General features: G+C 39.5%; 1 protein-coding gene and 1 non-coding gene across 8 annotated transcripts in view; one reads left to right on the top strand and one right to left on the bottom strand.

The window, feature by feature from the left end:
- Nucleotides 1–18,467, bottom strand: part of ADAMTSL3 (ADAMTS like 3) — a 417,185-nt gene that overhangs the window by 215,399 nt on the left and 183,319 nt on the right. For all 7 annotated transcript variants that reach the window (XM_033189196.1, XM_033189191.1, XM_033189189.1 and 4 more), the window contains 2 exons: nucleotides 12,247–12,483; nucleotides 506–632 (listed from right to left, as the gene is read on the bottom strand). In XM_033189196.1, the coding sequence (XP_033045087.1) occupies nucleotides 506–632; nucleotides 12,247–12,483 (364 nt within the window). The remainder of the gene's footprint in view (nucleotides 1–505; nucleotides 633–12,246; nucleotides 12,484–18,467) is intronic.
- Nucleotides 9,558–9,664, top strand: LOC117071642. Its single transcript, XR_004432410.1, has one exon. It is a non-coding gene; the product is annotated as a U6 spliceosomal RNA (small nuclear RNA).

Below are 18,467 nucleotides of genomic sequence, written 5' to 3'. Positions count from 1 at the left end.
AATTAACAAACTGGAACCCACATTTGAAACAGATATGACAGAAAAAATGCTAGTATTGGTGATATATTAAAAGCTCTCTACAATGAGGAAAAGATCTACATCCAAATAGGAAAATTGATAAATGGCTCCAATAGCTAACTGAGAAATTAAAAAGTATAAATGGTCAATAGATACATGACAATATTTTCTACCTTGTTAGCAGTCAAAGGAAGACAAATAAAAGAAATTATTATTTCACAATTTACCTGAAAAATTGGCGAATATATTTTTTTAAAACAGTAATACCCTGCATTGGCAAAGGTTCAAAGAAACAGGTCCTCTTTGAAGATATAATGGGAACAAAAGTTTGATACACACTTTTTGGAAGAAATTTCACTTTTAGAAAACTGGTACAAAAGCTACTTCCAACTAAAAAAGGTTAGCATTCAGAAAATGTTATTCTAGCAATAGACGGTCTAAAATATATCTTGTATGACGGTAATACCGTATTGGGTTTAAAACCTACTTTTTTCAGGAGAAACGTGTGACTTCGATTGTCCTCGTACGAGCCTGCAGGTGGAGCCATCACCCGCACAGACTCCACAGTTGTCCTCCTTGGCATTGCTTCCCAGTTGCCGATCACAGCCCACTGCCTGCCAACAGAAGCATGGCGGTCAGTGGTGCCCAAAACCAGGGGATGGGGAGCTCCCTTCATTTCAGGAACCTTAGTTGTGATGTAATCCTTAAATTTATAGTTTGGCCCTCTTTTATGAGAACATAGTTTTATAAATGTAAATGATATAATGTCTTACAGGATAGTATCATTTATATGATTCTAATGCAAGGCCGAAATATTAATAAAGATTTGAAGCTGTCCCTCCATACCCCCTCCCTTTTCTATTTATATTTTTATTCACATTTCTGTCTTTTTTTATTTCAAGACAAGATCTCATTCTGTTGCCCAGGATGGAGTGCAATAGTGGGACTGTGGCTCACTGCAGCCTCAACCTTCTGGGCCCAAGTGATCCTCCCACCTCAGCCTCCCAAGTAGCTGGGATCACTTAAGCCTGGGAGGTTGAGTCACAGGCCTGTGCCCCAACACCCAGCTTTTTAAATTGTGATGAAAAGACAGGGTCTCCCTATGTTGCCCAGGCTGGTCTTGAATTCCTGGGCTCAAGTGATCCTCCTGCCTTGGCCTCCCAAAGTGCTGGGATTACAGGCATGTACCACACGGCCTAGTCTAGGTATTTTTTATGTATATAAAATAAACAGAACATGACAGACGTTTCCTCTCTCCCCAGCCCTACACTTGTCCTGTTCTTTCATTTCCTCCCCAAAACAACCACTGTTCTAAATTTCATGTATAACCTTCTGGTTCATAGTTTTACTTTAAATATCTTTTTTTTCTGTTTTTACTTCTATCTCTAAATACCTATATCCCTATATCCCTATATTAATATCTGTCTATAGTCTTTATCTATATGTTTATAGCTCCTCATTTATTATTAGCTGTACCTAGGCCTATGTATCTCCACCTCTGTCATATCTATATATTTATAAACAATTTTTAAAATATAAAAAGGAACTAAAAGGAGAGATGTCTCATATAAAATACGTGTTTATACTGCTATCTTTCCTTCTCTTGTCATTTTTTATGTGTACATTTTTTATGTGTGTGTATTTGCTAGATTATAGGCTTGCTTATATGAGAAAAAAAGGCCATGTCTTATATTTCTTTTTTATTTTGTAAGCATATATTTTACATAATGTGTAAAAGACGATAATATCAACTGATTTGATGGTTTATCTCTTCCTTCCCATATTCATCTAACTTTATTTATAAACCTGGTGTTTAAGTGCAGGGACTTTGGAGGAAGAAAACACCCACGTACAAACCTGGATCCACCCACCAACCTTTTAAGCTGCAGGATGTTGAAAAATTCAAACTCTCAGAGACTCGTTTTCCTCGACAGTAAAATAGAGAGAATAATACCAATATATACTTCACATAGGGCCTAGTAAGGATTCAATGAGAAAACATATGTAAATTTCTTAGTATAATGATTCAGACATTATAAAGGATTCAATAAAAGACGGCCAATGTTATTATTTCTCTCTGCTTTTCATCTTGACTCCTGGGTAGCCCCCATGCTTCAGCTTGGAGAGTTGTTGAATTAGACTCTATATTCAAGCTGTTGAAGAAGAAATGAAACTAGAGGAAGTTGGGACAATTATTTATACACTATTCTTTCCAACATTTTGGTGTCGAAGGGAAAGAGAAAGACCAAGTGAAAATTTCAGGAAAAGGTAGTAAGTTCCAAGGAAGTTTAGGGAATAGCTTATGATTAGAGATATTTTCAAATTCACAAAGAGCTATCATGAGGAAAGGGTCTACTTTTGTTCTTTGTATTTCCAAATGGTGAAAGCTACAGGTTTAAGCATAATTTGGTTCAATATGAGAAAGTTTGAAAAGTCAGAGTTATCTAATTATAAGTATTCAGTCATAGTCTAGGAGACCTCTTGGTGGAACAATTGTAGGGGGGATTAAATTATTGGATGAGTGGTTTTATCCAATGACTTTTGAGATCCTTTAATCCTGATTATATGGTTTTATAAAGATGGTAATACAATATTAATAACTGCTGATTTTTATTGAATGTTTAGCATGTACCTGGCATTATGTCATGAATATTGTACACATTATTTCATTTAATCTTCAGAGCAATTTCATGATGTAGGTGATACCTTTCACTCTATTTTATAAATAAGGTATCTAAACATTACTGAGTAAATGATTTGCCAATATTATACAGCTAGTATACAGTGTTGGTAATGGTTTTAAAACCCAAGTTATCTGACCCAGAATCTTAACACTACATTACAACTTCCTCTACCTTAAGTATCAGCAGATAGACAACAACAAAAGCCCAGTTACACAGGCCATTGTATTAATATTTACAAGTACATGTGGAACAACTTAAGAGTGATTGATTTTGGAAACACACTTGCATGGTCGAGATTCAATCAATGAGTAACTTGTGTTCATGCAACTTTCTCCAAGGGGAGTAATTCCACTATTAAATTATAGAAACACTGCTCCTGGGCCAAGCTCTGTCCTCACACATTCATGTCCCTGAGCACTCTGCATTTCATGAGAAGGAGAATCACTCTCTAGTCATCCAGGAAGGGTGTGGGTTTAGGACCTAGGAGGGGCTTGTTTTGAAGAGTGTTTAAGGCCTTGTAAGATCTTGGGCAATTGAATACTTCCCTGAGCACTTATATTTGCTTCATAATTTTTGTAAAGTTACAATTCATCCAAATGTTATAACCAAATAAAGCATGTGAAAACATCACAGAAAAATGATATTTGAAAAGAAAGTCTTGCGTTGTAATTCATAAGGAATAAGCCAGAAATGCCTTTGAAATTGAGGGGCTACTGAATTTTGGCTTTCATATCCCATCATAATCAACAATAACCAACTTCTAAAAAATTGCCTGAAGTGTTTCCAACTTCTAAGACATCGTCTGAAGTCATGATCTCTAACTACAGTGATTTATTAACTACTAATTGACAGATATATCAATAAAATTTATTAACATCTATTAAATAACCATTTTATATATTGCCAGACACTACAGAGTATAAATTAATAACACAAGATTCTTACCTTACAGTGTAGTTAATGAGACAAGTCACACAAGATAGTGGATGACATAAACAAATATTTTAAATATATGAGTAGTGCTTTTTGGAATAAATATTCATCTATAAATCATCACTTCAGTTAAAAATTATTTCACAGTTCCTGCTTATGATTTCCTAATCAGCTAAAAGATGATAATACTTAAATAAGTGGCACTAGTCCAAATGAAGCAAAATACGAATTTTTCAGAGCAGTCAAATTTAATCATTCAAGAACAAAACAATTTTTTTTTAATCAACTGTTTGAAATACCTGCAAACTGGATTCTAACTTGGGGGAAAAAATCTGACATTTCTGTCTTAAAAATCAGAGTATATGGAGCTGTGGTAGTCAGCAGGGATACTCAAAAACATTTTGGTTCCTTCAGCTCACAGAAGGTCTGCACTTCTCCACTCCCTTTGAAGTTAGGTGTGGTCATTAACTAACTTTGGCCAATGAAATATGAGTCTAAGTGATTGATCTGTGTCACTTCTATAAGAAGATTCAAGAGTCAGTGTCTGAGTCCCATGTTCCCCTTGCACTACTGCAGTTATTATGTTAAAAATGTGTCCAAATAAAGCCTACCTCAACCTTAGTCTCCCAGACATTCTAAGAGCCGAGGCTCCTGTCAACCGCTGTTGGGCAAGTGGTATCAGCAAGAAGTAACCTTTCATTGTTTTAAGCTACTGAGCTTTGGGGGTTGTAGGTTACTGCAGGAAAATTCAGCCTATACTATACAGGACTATAATTTAACCATTAATGGATAAAGCACGGTTATTAACAGGAAGATGATTTTTAAAATTGGAAGTTTCACATTAAAATCCAGTTTCCCGGCTTCTCTTGACAAAAAACAAAAACAAAACAAAACTTCCAACATGTTTATACATAGTTGCCCCCTTCACAATGAGCATGTATCCTCCAGTTCACCACCACAGTCACCACCCAATGTGACTACATCTGAGCAGTTTCTCTCTGGGGCAGTGTGTAGACATTTGACTTTTAATCTCTGTAGTAAGCCATCTAAGCATGAATCATCTCTTGAACTGACTGTTCTTTACTGAATTATACCTCATTTTCAGTTACAAACTTCAGCTACACTTGTATCAATACAAAAAATATTATCAGTATAGTCCAATAATTAAGACATTGGTTTCTGGAATTAGGTTCCCTGGGTTCAAATTCCAGCTCTACCACTTCCTAGCTATGTGCAATAGAAATAGACTGAATGTTTGTGTCTGCACCCAAATTCATATGCAGAGACCTAACCCTCAAGGTGATGGTATTAGGAGGTGAAACATTGTGGGGGTGATTAGGTGATGAGGGTGGAGCCCTCACAAATAGGATTAGTACCGTTATAAAAGATACCCTGGATACCTCCCTCATCCCTTCTGCCATGTAAGGACACAGCCTCCATGAACCAGGAGGCAGGAAGCAGACTGTCACCAGACACTGAATCTGCCAGCATTTTGATTTTGGACTTCCCAGCCTCTAGAACTGTAAAAAATAAATTTCTGTTGTTAATATGCCACCCAATCTATGGCAGCTAGTGATAGCTGCCCAAACTGACTAAGATACTGTACAACTTGGGCAATTTACTTAGCCTCTTCAATTTCCAGTTTCCTTATCAACAAAGCAGGGAATAAATACTGTACCTACTTGATAGGATTATGATGAGCTAACAGTAAAGGGCTTCCACAATGCCTGATACCTGGGCTAAGCACCCAGTGTTAGTTGCTATTATTTTTATTTTTATTCTAAATTCTAAGTGGTTTCTTCATCTGCACAGTTATCAGGGAATTCAATAAACATGAATGACAAATCAGATTTGGTCTGCAGAGCTGGTACCAACCAGGTCACGCCTCTAATAAAAATCAGACCTCCAAAGCAGAAGCAAATTTCATTCAGTGAGCACTGCTGTCTCAGGCTGTCTGTTGTGCTCAGGCTAATGGAAAGTTGTTCCCAAGAGCATTGTGACATGTTCATTTAAATGAGAAAACTACACAGACATTTACAAGACTTACATGTAGTCTATGCCAAGTAGTCATTATGGCTCACATCAGTGATCCTGAGGCAAGCAGAAAGAATCACCAGGAAGCAGTAAGTAGGTGCTCACCAGACACTGAATCTACCTAACTGATGCCCATGGCCACGTGGCACAAGAAAGGAAATTTATGTGAACATTATCCTGTTGAAGAAAAGATACTGAATTCAACCAAGAAGTGTCTGAGTCACTTCTTAGGAAGTACATATAATTATTAAATTCAAATCACCTAGCCAAAAGAGCATCCAGCTTTCAGCAACCAGGGTATCACTCCTCATCACCCAAAGAACTGGCTTACTCATTAGAATCACAAAAAAAGTGATGAGAAGCACTCATTTAAAATGGACTAATTCATACTGAAACCACCTTTATTCTGCAAGCCCCTTTAAACCCTGGAAACTCCTGGAGCTAACTATGCAACTGGACTTAGACCATTAATAAGAACAGGGGGTGGTGAGCAGTGAGCAGAAGGGTAAATGTGGGAAGGGGAGCTCATGTTGACTGCAGGCCTCCTGTGCATCAGCTATTGTGCTGGGCACTTGGAATGTTGGTTTGTGGAAAAATGAATTTAAAACAGGACCTACAAGGAGGATAATATCTCCTTTTTACCTGATGAAAAGGCCAAGGCTCAAAGATGGTAAGGGAGTTGCCAAGTGGTCTTCAGTTATTAGTTGTAGAAATTGAATCCGAATGCAGTTCTCTCTAAATCTGAAGTCTACACAGTCCTGATCACAGCTATTCATCACAGGAAGCCACCAAGCAGGTCCATGCCCTTGACCCAAAGTCAAAGCGACCTTAGCTTCACACACCAACTGTGCCAAAGGCAATGGTTTTCTACTCCCTCTAGCTGCAGAGGGCACTGTTCTCTAACCACATTTTGTCATCTCCATTTTCCTCAGCGCATCTTCAGATTTCTCATTCCTCCTCAAAATCCTGCCCCCTCATTCTGATTAGATGCCTTTGCTTTATATTTCACTCAATTGAGGCCATCGAACAATATCTCACTCTCCTGTCCATTCCCATACAAACTGATCAGTGGCCCATATTTCACCCTTCCTACCTGCCTCAAGGGAAGAGGTGTCCCTCCTCCTTGTCCATGGGCAATCTGTCTCCTTTGTTTCTGTTATCAACTCCTTTGAAGAGCCCAGGAACTTCACTGCATTAGTTGTATATTTCTACCTCTCAGTCAATACTCCACTCACCCACCTGCCTGGCAACATATGTACTTGTTCATTCATGGATTTACCGTGAAGTTAATGAAGCTTAAGTTTCACAGTCAACCACTCTCTCCTTTTCCCTCTGTCTTGCCTACCTGCTGTTCCCAGTCTGGGCTCCCACAAATGCTGAGAGTTGCTGAGAATTGAAGTGTTTGAGTTGGGGAGGGGAAGCTGGACTGCAACTGGGAAGGATTTCTATGTAAGAATCTGCCATAAATTAGCCAGTGGTGGCACGCCTGTGGTCCCAGCTACTCAGGACATTGAGATGGGAGAATCACTTGAGCCCAGGAGGTTGAGGCTGCAATAAGCCATGATAGCACCACTGTACTCCAGTCTGGGTGACAGAGACCTTGTCGCAAAAATTAATAAATAAAGAGGGCCCTTCTAACTATATTTGCTTCAGGTACCCTAAAAACTGCATCTGCTCCAGTGCTTTTCCAAGTATCTCTGATCTTGAAGACATTCTTCCTGGACCTGATATCCCCCTCTGGCTGTAGTTGTATCTTTCCCTCTATTCTTCTGATTCATACTTTCTGAAAGATGGATTTATGCTCATCATCCCTACTCATTTCAGCCTATTCCTTCCTTACCATGTGTAGTAGGTTGAATTGTGCACTCTCCCCAAAAAAAGACACGGCACCTAGAACCTGTGAATGTAACCATATTTGGAAAAATATCTTTGCAAATGTAATTAAGGATGTTGAGATGAAATCATATGAAGGTGTCCTTATGAAAGGAGGGGAAAACATAGAGATAGACAAGAGGAGGTGAGGTGCAGATGAAGGCAGAGATTAGAGTGATGCTTCCACAATTAAATTATTAAATTAAATTAATGCCCCATCAGGGGCATCTCTCCCTGTGCTTGTCCCATCAATCACGGGCACCAGGACTCTGTACTTGAGAGTACAACCTGTCCTTCTTACTCAGTCCCCAAGGACATTAGATGATTAGATTTAACCATGTGACAGCCCTAGATCTATATTTCTAGTCTAGATTTCTCTCCTAAACTCTAAATTCATATATCAACTTAATATTCACAGGTACATCTAGCTCATCACCTTTGCCCCATGCCCCTGGTTCTAACCCAATATTTTGTCTTGATGAATGGTCTCACTATCTATCTAGTTAAATCATGATATCAGAAATCTAGATATCATTTTCTCGCTCCCCATATCCAACCAAACATTCAGTCCTAAAAGATCTGTTTCCAGGGCCAGGCTCAGTGGCTCACGTCTATAACCCCAGTATTGTGGGGGGCCAAGACAGGAAGGTTGCTCGAAGTCAGGAGCTGGAGATCAGTCTGGGCAACAGAGTTACACCTGATCTCTACAAAAAATTCAAAAAATAAAAATTATCCTAGCATGGTGGAACATTCCTGTAGTCCCAGCTACTTGGGGGTAGAGTGCAGACTAAGTTGGGAGGATTACTTGAGCCCAGGAGCTCAAGGCTGTAGTGAACTGTAACCACACCATTACACTCCAGCCTGGACAACAGAGCAAGATGCTGTCTCAAAAAAAAAAAAAAAAAAAAAAATGCATCCTTAACCTTTAGAATTTGTCTCCACTTAATTCATCCTACCTCTTGCCTTATTTTAAGTTCTTGTTATCCCATACTTGACCTTCTATTGTTTGGCTAGATCCCTGTCCTCTGCAAATAACCTGCCACTTTGCCACTGAAATGACTTTTCTAAAGACAAGCCAAAATTCTTTATAAAATTATGAAACAGCTCCTCTCTCAACTTTCAGAATAAGTTAACAATTGGTTTCCACCTCCACTGGTAGTCTCATCTCCTAGCACTATTCCATGGGTATTCTCACCTCAACTCTCCAGAATGTACTCCTGGACCCTTAAACACATCTGTACCTGCTGTTACATTCCTGTCCCTTCTGCTTGCCATTCTCCCTCACCTTAGTTTATCTAACGTTTACTCAAATTTTCAAAACCTCACTGTCCAAACATCACCTTATCCAGAGTACACTCCTTGAGCCCAGACTAAATTTCTTTTATTTATTTATATTTTTATTTTTATTTTTTAGAAACAGGATCTTGCCCTATCATAGGCTGGAGTACAATAGTGCAATCATTGCTCAGTGCAGCCTCGACCACCTGGACTCAAGCCAGTCTCTTGCCTCAGGTTCCTGAGTAGCAAGTAGCTAGGACCATAGGCTTGGGCCACCACACCCAGCTAATTCTTTAAAAGTTTTTGTAGAAACAAGGTTTCCCCATGTTGCCCAGGCTGGTCTCGAACTCCTAGGCTCAAGGAATCCTCCTCTCTTGGCCTCCCAAAGTGTTGTGATTATAGGCAGAAGCCAATGCACCCAACCTAAATTGCTTTTAATAACGATTCATTTTAATTATAAAAGCAATGCATGATCATGGTCAAATACTCAGAAAACAAAAGCATAATCCCACTGAGAAGGATTACTATTATCATTTGGTCAAAGAGCCCAAAACTTAACTGATGGCAATAAAGGGCAACAATAGACTGTTTATAAAATGGAAGAATTACATGGTAAGCTTTGACCTTTTGCCAAAAGTAGAAAGCAACCAAAGTGTCCTTCAGTAGGTGAACAGATAAATAAACTGCAGTACATCCAGACGATGGAATATTATTCAGTGTTAAAGGAAATGAGCTACTGTGCTCGCTTCGGCAGCACGTATACTAAAATTGGAATGATACAGAGATGATTAGCATGCCCCCTGTGCCAGGAGGACATGCAAATTTGTGAAACATTCCATTAATTTAATTTTTCTGTTAAATGTTTTAAATGAAAAAAAAAAAAAGAAATGAGCTATCAAGTCATGAAAAGACACTGAGGAAACTGAAATGTGTAATATATTACCACATGAAAGAAGCCAATCCGAAAAGGCTCCATACTATATGATTCCAACTCTATAATATTCCAGAAAAGGCAAAACTATGGAGACAGTAAAAAGATCCATGGTTGCCAGGGGTTAGCGAGGAGAGAGGGATGAAAGAGAAAAGCATGGAGGATTTTTAGGTCAGTGAAACTACTCTGCATTATACTATAATAGTGGATACGTGTCATTATACATTTGTCCAAACTCATAGAATTTACAACACCAAGAGTGAGACCTAATGTAAACTATGAACTTTGGGTGATTATGATGTGCCGATGTAGGTTCATCGAATGTAGTAACTGTATCACTTTAGTGGGGAATGTTGATAGCAGGGGTGGCAGTGCATATAAGGAAGCAAAGGGGTCCTATGGGAAAATTCCACCTTCCACTAAATTTTGCTGTGAATCTAAAATTGCTCTAAAAATTGAGTCAGGCCAGGTATGGTGGCTCATGCCTGTAATGCCAGTATTTTGGGAGGTTCAAGGCCAGCTTGAGCAACATAGTGAGAACCCCATCTCTACAGAAATCAAACAAACAAAAAATTAGCTGAGCATGATGGCACATGCCTGCAGTCCCAGCTACATAGGAGGCTGAGGCAGAAGGATTGCTTGTGCCCAGGAGGATGAATCTGCAATGAGGCATGATCATGTTGCTGTATTACAGCCTGGGTGACAGGGTGAGACCCCCTCTTAAAAAAAAAGAGAGAGAGAAAGAAATTGAGTCTGTTTTAAAAGGGCAGGGAGGTGGATAGTGCAGGAAGAGCCTACCGGAGACTGACAAGAATCCTCAATTTCATCATTAATGCAAGGACAAGCCACTGAGGGGCTTTGGGGAATGCAAGAATGACAAGCTCTGATCACCTTTTAACATAATCACTTTGGCTGCTGTGTGAATAACAAACTGGAGGGAATCATAGTGGGAGCTGGGAGAACGGAACAGAAAGCTGTTAATGCAGTTTAGATTAGCTAATAAGGACTTAGGCTACAAGAAAGGCTGTAAAGATGGCAAGACGTGCTAAATTAAAAGTAATCTTTGGAGGGAAAATTGACAGGACGTGGCAATGGATCAAATGTGTGGGTTGAAATAAAAGCAAGAATGATGTCAAAGTTTTGGGATGAGCAACTAGAAGCCATTTTTTAGATAAAGGAATGAACAAAGTTGAAGCTAGTTTGAAAAGCAGGATGAAGGTTCACCTTTGAGCACTTTAAGTCTGAAACTCCTGGTAGTGCTTCACACTTAGTAGGTGGTCAGGTTGCTTGTCTGCTGTTGTTACTACTGTTTTTGTTATGAGCACAACAGAGTAGGTGAAATACTAGACACATTCATTATTTTTAAAAAACATTTTTCAGAAGTCAAAAGAATAGATGCAGAATCCTATAATTTCCCTGCCATCCCTGCCTCACAACCTGTCATAGTGTCTTTTTTATTTTTTTTTTCCTTTTGAGACAGTCTTGCTCTGTCACCCAGGCTGGAATGCAGTGGCGTGATCTTGGCTCACTGCAACCTCCACCTCCTGGGTTCAAGTGATTCTCCAGCCTCAGCCTCCCTAGTAGCTCGGATTACAGGCACACATCATCACATCCAGCTAATTTTTGTATTTATAGTGGAGATGGGGTTTCACCATGTTACCCGGCTGGTCTTGATCTCCTGACCTTAAGTGATCCACCCACCTTGGCTTCCCAAAGTGCTGGGATTACAGGGTGAGCCACCACACCTGGCCTAAAGTGTCTTGAATCCTTACACTCATTACAAGCCACTGAGGTTTATGTCTCAGTCACACTTGTGATAGCTCTGCAGAGACCACTCTGAAAAATCTGCTGGAATGCATTCATGTTAGTTTTTCAGTAAATAAATCATTATTCCCAAAGATCCGAAACAATGAATTAATTCTAATAAGAAAGCTTAATTTAATAAGAGACTCTCCAGTATTACTCTTCCAAAACAGTGGTTCTCAAAGTGTATTCCCCAGACCCACAGCTTCAGTATCTCCAGGGAACTTGTTAGAAATGCAGATCTTTGGGCCCCATCCCTTACCTACTGAATCACAAACTCTGGGGGATGAGCACAACATTCTGTTATCACAAGCCCTCCAGGTGATTCTGATGCATATTAAAGTTAGAGAATCACTAATCTATAGCCAGGTGCGGTGGCTCATGCCTGTAATCCCAGCATTTTGAGAGGCTGAGGCAGGTGAATCACCTGAGGTCAGTAGTTCAAGATCAGCCTGGCCAACATGATGAAACCTCATCTGTACTAAAAATACAAAACTGGGATACAAATATAATTTGTATTTGTATTTGGTGTACAAAAATACAAAACTGGGATTATAGGTGTAAGCCACTGTACATGGCCAATAGCAATATTTTCAACTGCATGAACAAAAGTACAGAAGAAAGGGTTTCTGTTTATTGACAGTAGGCGTAGCACATCCCCGAAGCAGGGGCTCGGGAGGAAACTGTGCTTACCTGACAGATGCCACTGATACACATGTCCAAGGAGTCCGTGTTGCAACGAGTTCCATCCAGTACCTTAGGTGCCAGCTCCACCACCAAGTTTTGTCCTCGTGCATGACACCTGAGTGCACACGGCGCACCAGGATCATTATATTGTGGAAGCCATTCATAATAATGCCCCTGATACTGGACATCATTGTAGGCTGAGCACTGCTGGGCTCTGAAATCTTCTGCATCTGGAGGGCAGTCCTGGGGACAGAGGGAAAAGGCCACATGCACATCACCCAGTGAGAGAGGCCAATAGAAGGTGAAATAAGTTAACCAGAATCTCATGAGACCACACCCCACTTGCCTCTATCTGGGAGTCACCTAATTCCCTGTCATTGTTGTTTTTAATTCATCTGTCTTTCCTCCCCTGTCAGGCTCCCTCCCATATCTTCACTGGTACCAAGTACCTGCCTTCAACTGGCTGTAGGATGGATGGCAGAAAACACAGCTTGTTCAAATTCTGTCTACAACAAAAGCAAATAAATTCTAAGTAAATGCCTTCAGTTGCTCTCATAATAAAAAGTGTTTGTACAAATATTGATGACTCATTGATCTTTTTACCAAATTACTGATTCCGCCCACCAGTATTTCCACAGCAAGATACTAGTTGAGAAAAGTGTTACTTTATTCATCAAAAATCTACTTTTGATATGTCAAACTTCATAATTAAAGAAAACAGATACAAAAAAGCAATATAGCCGCCAGGCACGGTGACTCACGTCTGTAATCCCAGCACTTTGGGTGGCTGAGGCAGGCGGATCACCTGAGGTCAGGAGTTCCAGAACAGCTTGGCCAAAACAGTGAAACCCTGTCTCTACGAAAAATACAAGAATTAGCTGGGTGTGGTGGCGCATGCCTATAGTCCCAGCTACTCACGAGGCTGAGGCAGGAGACTGCTTGAACCTGGGAGGTGGAGGTTGCAGTGAGCCAAGACTGTGCCACTGCACTCCAGCCTGAGTCTTGCTCTGTCGCAAAAAAAAAAAAAAAAAAAAAAAAAAAGAAACCAAACGCACATACACCATAAAGTATTTTATATTTTTATTATGAAAGTAATAAATATTCATTCTAAAAACTTTGGAAAATAGTTTCTACTCAAAAAAAGAATAAATAACATAGATCTTTTGTATCTAAATCTTCACACAAATCTTGATTATTTACCAAGGAACTCTTTCTGGAAATAAAGTTCTGCATCCAAGGTTATACACATTTTATAGACTAGTCAAAATATTGCAAACTTGCCCTCCACTATAATTTTCTAGTTTTTTTCCCAATCAGAAGTATAAAATATAACTTCATTGTTTTCATTTGCATTTTCTTTTTGAGATACAGTCTTGCTTTGTCACCTAGGCTAGACCTCCCAGGTTCAAGTGATTCTCCTATCTCAGCCTCTCGAGTGGCTGGGATTACAGGCTCCTGCCACCATGCCTGGCTAATTTGTTTTTGCATTTTTAATAGAGATGGGTTTTCACCATGTTGGCCAGGCTGGTCTCAAATTCCTGACCTCAAGTGATTCACCCATCTCAGCCTCCCAAAGTGTTGGGATTAGAGGTATGAGCCACCATGCCCAGCTTGCATTTTCTTTTTGTTGTTTAATATCTTTTCATGTATTAATTCTTCAAATTTTTGTATTAATTCTACAAAAATGTCTTGTTTTATATCCTTTATCCATTGGCATTTTTGTCTTTTTATTATTTTCATCAGATGAAACTATTAAACTTCATAGAGAAATTATCAACTCTTCGTCATTTTTGTTGGAAATATTTTCCCCATTTCATTTTGTTTTTAGTACTTTGTAAAGTCAAAAAGTTTTACATTTTCATGCAGTCAGCTCTATTAATATTTCCCCTTAAGGTTTCTTTCTTTATTAATGGGCTTAGAAATGCTTACCCACTCTGCTCTGAGAACTTAAATGTATAAATACTTAAATGTATTTTCCTAGTTCCTTTATAGATTAGCAGTCATATGTAACTATTTATTATATTTGGAACTTATTTAGATGAATCATTTAAGTTAGAAATCTAGCTTTATTTTTTTTCACAAATAGATATTGATAAATTATCAGCCAGGATTTTTAAATACAATTTTCCTCTTTTAGCTACTTGGCTTTTGTATTTTATTGTTTACACTTTGGGCCTTTACAAAATTCCTTAAATCCTTTTTGGAAGTAGATAGTGAATAAACAGAATATAATTAACAAACATTCTTCTGAGATTAGTTGTATTATTTTGCTGTGAAACATTCCAAAATCCTATATTGCATCAACATTTTTGTTTTCTTAGCAAAATTAAACCAGGTTACACTAATAGAAGCAAGTCAAATTGAAGAAGACTAAAACTGGATGACTTTTTCTTTAGTCAGGGTCTTACTCTGTCACCCAGGATGGAGCACAGTGGCATGACCACAGCTCACTGCAGCCTCGACCTCCAGAGCTCCGGTGATCCTCCCATCTCAGTCTCCCAGGTAGCTGGGACTACAGGCATGCACCACTACACCCAGCTAATTTTTTGTAGAGACAGTTTTGTCATGTTGCCCATACTGGTCTCAAACTCCTGGGCTCAGGCAATCTGCCTGCCTCAGCCTCCCAAAGTGCTGGGATTACAGGCATGAACCACCATGCCAGGCCAGATGACTTTTCTCTGTTGAAATGAGGACTGTATCCTCCATCTGGCCATAGGAAGGATCATCAATTACAAAATTACATCACCTCCTCTTCCTCCAGCCATGGCTAGTTTTCTCTATATCTCACTCTTTGAAACCAACCAAAGGAAAGTGTCTAAGAGAGCAGGATGCAAGCAACTTCTCTGCATTAGGCTCAACGGGAACATTCTCTAGGGACTGAATGTGCCGGCTAGCTAACTCTCGACTCCCTTAAATTCCATAAACCAATGAAGTTTCACAAAATTAACAAGAGTTAATTAGCGGAAGACACCTTAGGATGTCAGTCTTAGGGTGGCCAGATTTCTACATGTGACCAGCCCCCTTGGCCACAGCTGACTATCCAGAGGCAAACATCTGATACACACCAGGTCAATCTTTCCCAGAAATTTGGAATTGCAACAAAAGGGCTGAAGCTAAGAGAGTTAAGAACTCATATCAATCTAGGGTTGGACTCACCATTTCTTTTATAACATTCATGTTGAAGCAAAGCAAGCCAGTTCCCACAGCAAAGAAGAATGAATTCAATAAGAAAAGAGGAGGAAAGATAGTAAACTATGCATTTAAATAGGAATAAGTAACCTGTGTTCCTCATTTTCTGATTTCTGGCTCCAGGCCCCCAAGACCTGCTTATGCTTAAATTCCCTTAAAACCCCACATATCCATCCAGTGAATCCCCTTTATCCTGAGCTAATGTAAATGGACTTCTGTTCTTAGCATATGATGCTATCTGATTAAGGCAGCCTGATATCCAGATCATGCTTTCTAGTTTCCCAGGGGTAATCACTGACATTCTCTTTTTACCACCACCCTTTGAACTAGGTAGGTCAGGATTATTACCTTCACTCTATAAATAGAGAAAACCGTGACCTAGGAGGGGTGGCACCCAAGATAGCCGAATAGGAGCAGCTCCAGCCTCCAGCTCCCAGCGTGAGTGACACAGAAGACAGGTGATTTCCGCATTTTCAACTGAGGTGCAGACCGACACATCACACCTCTCATGGCTAGGTACACCCTGAGACAAAGCTTCCAGAGCAAGAATCAGACCACAACATTCGCTGTTCAGCAATATTATATCTTCTGCAGCCTCTGTTGCTGATACCCAGGCAAACAGGGTCTGGAGTGGACCTCAAGCAAACTCCAACAGACCTGCAGCTGAGGGTCCTAACTGTTAGAAGGAAAACTAACAAACAGAAAGGACACCCACACCAAAACCCCATCAAGACGTCACCATCATCAAAGACCAAAGGCAGATAAAACTGCAAAGATGGGGAAAAAGCAGTGCAGAAAAGCTGGAAATTCAAAAAATCAGAGCGCATCTCCCAGGGAACAAAGCCGGACAGAGAATGACTTTCACGAGTTGAGAGAAGAAGGCTTCAGTCAATCAAACTTCTCACAGCTAAAGGAGGAACTACGTAACCAGCGCAAAGAAACTAAAAACCTTGAAAAAATAATGGATGAATGGATAACTAGAATAATCAGTGAAGAGAAGACCATAAAAGAACTGAGAGAGATGAAAACCATGACACGAGAACTACATCACAAATGCACAAGCTTCAGTAACTGACTCGATCAACTGGAAGAAAGATTATCAGTGATTGAAGATCAAATGAATGAAATGAAACAAGAAGAGAAACGCAGAGAAAAAAGAGTAAAAAGAAATGAACAAAGCCTCCAAGAAATATGGGATTATGTGAAAAGACCAAATCTACGTCTGACTGGTGTGCCTGAAAGTGATGGGAAAAATGGAACCAAGTTGGAAAACACTCTTCAGGATATCATCCAGGAGAACTTCCCAAACCTAGTGAGGCAGGCCAACATTCAAATTCAGGAAATACAGAGAATGCCACAAAGATACTCCTCGAGAAGAGCAACTCCAAGACACAACTGTCAGATTCACCAAAGTTGAAATGAAGGAAAAAATGTTAAGGGCAGCCACAGAGAAAGGTCGGGTCACCCACAAAGGGAGGCCCATCAGACTAACAGCAGATCTCCTGGCAGAAACTCTACAAGCCAGAAGAGAGTGGGGGCCAATATTCAGTGTTCTTAAAGAAAAGAATTTTCAACCCAGAATTTCATATCTGGCCAAACTAAGTTTCACAAGTGAAGGAGAAATAAAATCCTTTACAAACAAGCAAATGCGTACAGATTTTGTCACCACCAGGCCTGCCCTACAAGAGATCCTGAAGGAAGCACAAAACATGGAAAGGAACAACCGGTACCAGCCACAGCAAAAACATACCAAAATGTAAAGTCCATCGATGCTAGGAAGAAACTGCATCAACTAACGAGCAAAATAACTAGCTAATATCATAATGACAGGATCAAATTCACACATAACAATATTAAGCTTAAATGTAAATGGACTAAATGGTCCAATTAAAAGACACAGACTGGAAAATTGGATAAAGAGTCAAGACCCATCAGTTTGCTGTATTCGGGAGACCCATCTCACATGCAGAGACACACGTAGGCTCAAAATAAAGGGATGGAGGGAGATCTACCAAGCAAATGGAGAACAAAAAAAAGCAGGGGTTGCAAGCCTAGTCTCTGATAAAACAGACTTTAAACCATCAAAGATCAAAAGAGACAAAGAAGGCCATTACATAATGGTAAAGGGATCAATTCAACAGGAAGAGCTAACTATCCTAAATATATATGCACCCAATACAGGAGCACCCAGATTCATAAAGTAAGTCCTTAGAGACTTACAAAGAGACTTAGACTCCCATACAATAATAACGGGACACTTTAACACCCCACTGTCAACATTAGACAAATCACGAGTCACAAAGCTAACAAGGATATACAGGAATCGAACTCAACTCTGCACCAAGCGGACCTAATAGACATCTACAGAACTCTCCACCCCAAATTAACAGAATATACATTCTTCTAAGCACCACATTGCACTTATTCCAAAATTGACCACATAGTTGGAAGTAAAGCACTCCTCAGCAAATGTACAAGAACAGAAATTATAACAAACTGTCTCTCACAAGACAGTGCAATCAAACTAGAACTTGGGACTAAGAAACTCAATCAAAACCACTCAACTACACAGAAACTGAACAACCTGCTCCTGAATGACTACTGGGTACATAATGAAATGAAGGCAGAAATCAAGATGTTCTTTGAAACCAATGAGAACAAAGATACAACATACCAGAATCTCTGGGACACATTTAAAGCAGTGTGTAGAGGGAAATTTATAGCAATAAATGCCCACAAGAGAAAGCAGGAATTATCTAAAACTGACACCCTAACATCACAATTAAAAGAACTGGAGAAGCAAGAGCAAACACATTCAAAAGCTAGCAAAAGGCAAGAAATAATGAAGATCAGAGCAGAACTGAAGGAGATAGAGACACAAAAAACCCTCCAAAAAATCAATGAATCCAGGAGCTGGTTTCTTGAAAAGATCAACAAAATTGATAGACAACTAGCAAGACTAATAGAGAAGAATAAATTGACACAATAAAAAATGATAAAGGGGATATCACCACTGACCCCACAGAAATACAAACTAC

Source organism: Trachypithecus francoisi, unplaced genomic scaffold (assembly GCF_009764315.1).
Source record: "Trachypithecus francoisi isolate TF-2019V2 unplaced genomic scaffold, Tfra_2.0 Lachesis_group3, whole genome shotgun sequence".
Classification (NCBI taxonomy): domain Eukaryota; kingdom Metazoa; phylum Chordata; class Mammalia; order Primates; family Cercopithecidae; genus Trachypithecus; species Trachypithecus francoisi.
This window is presented reverse-complemented; position numbering and strand designations above follow the sequence as displayed.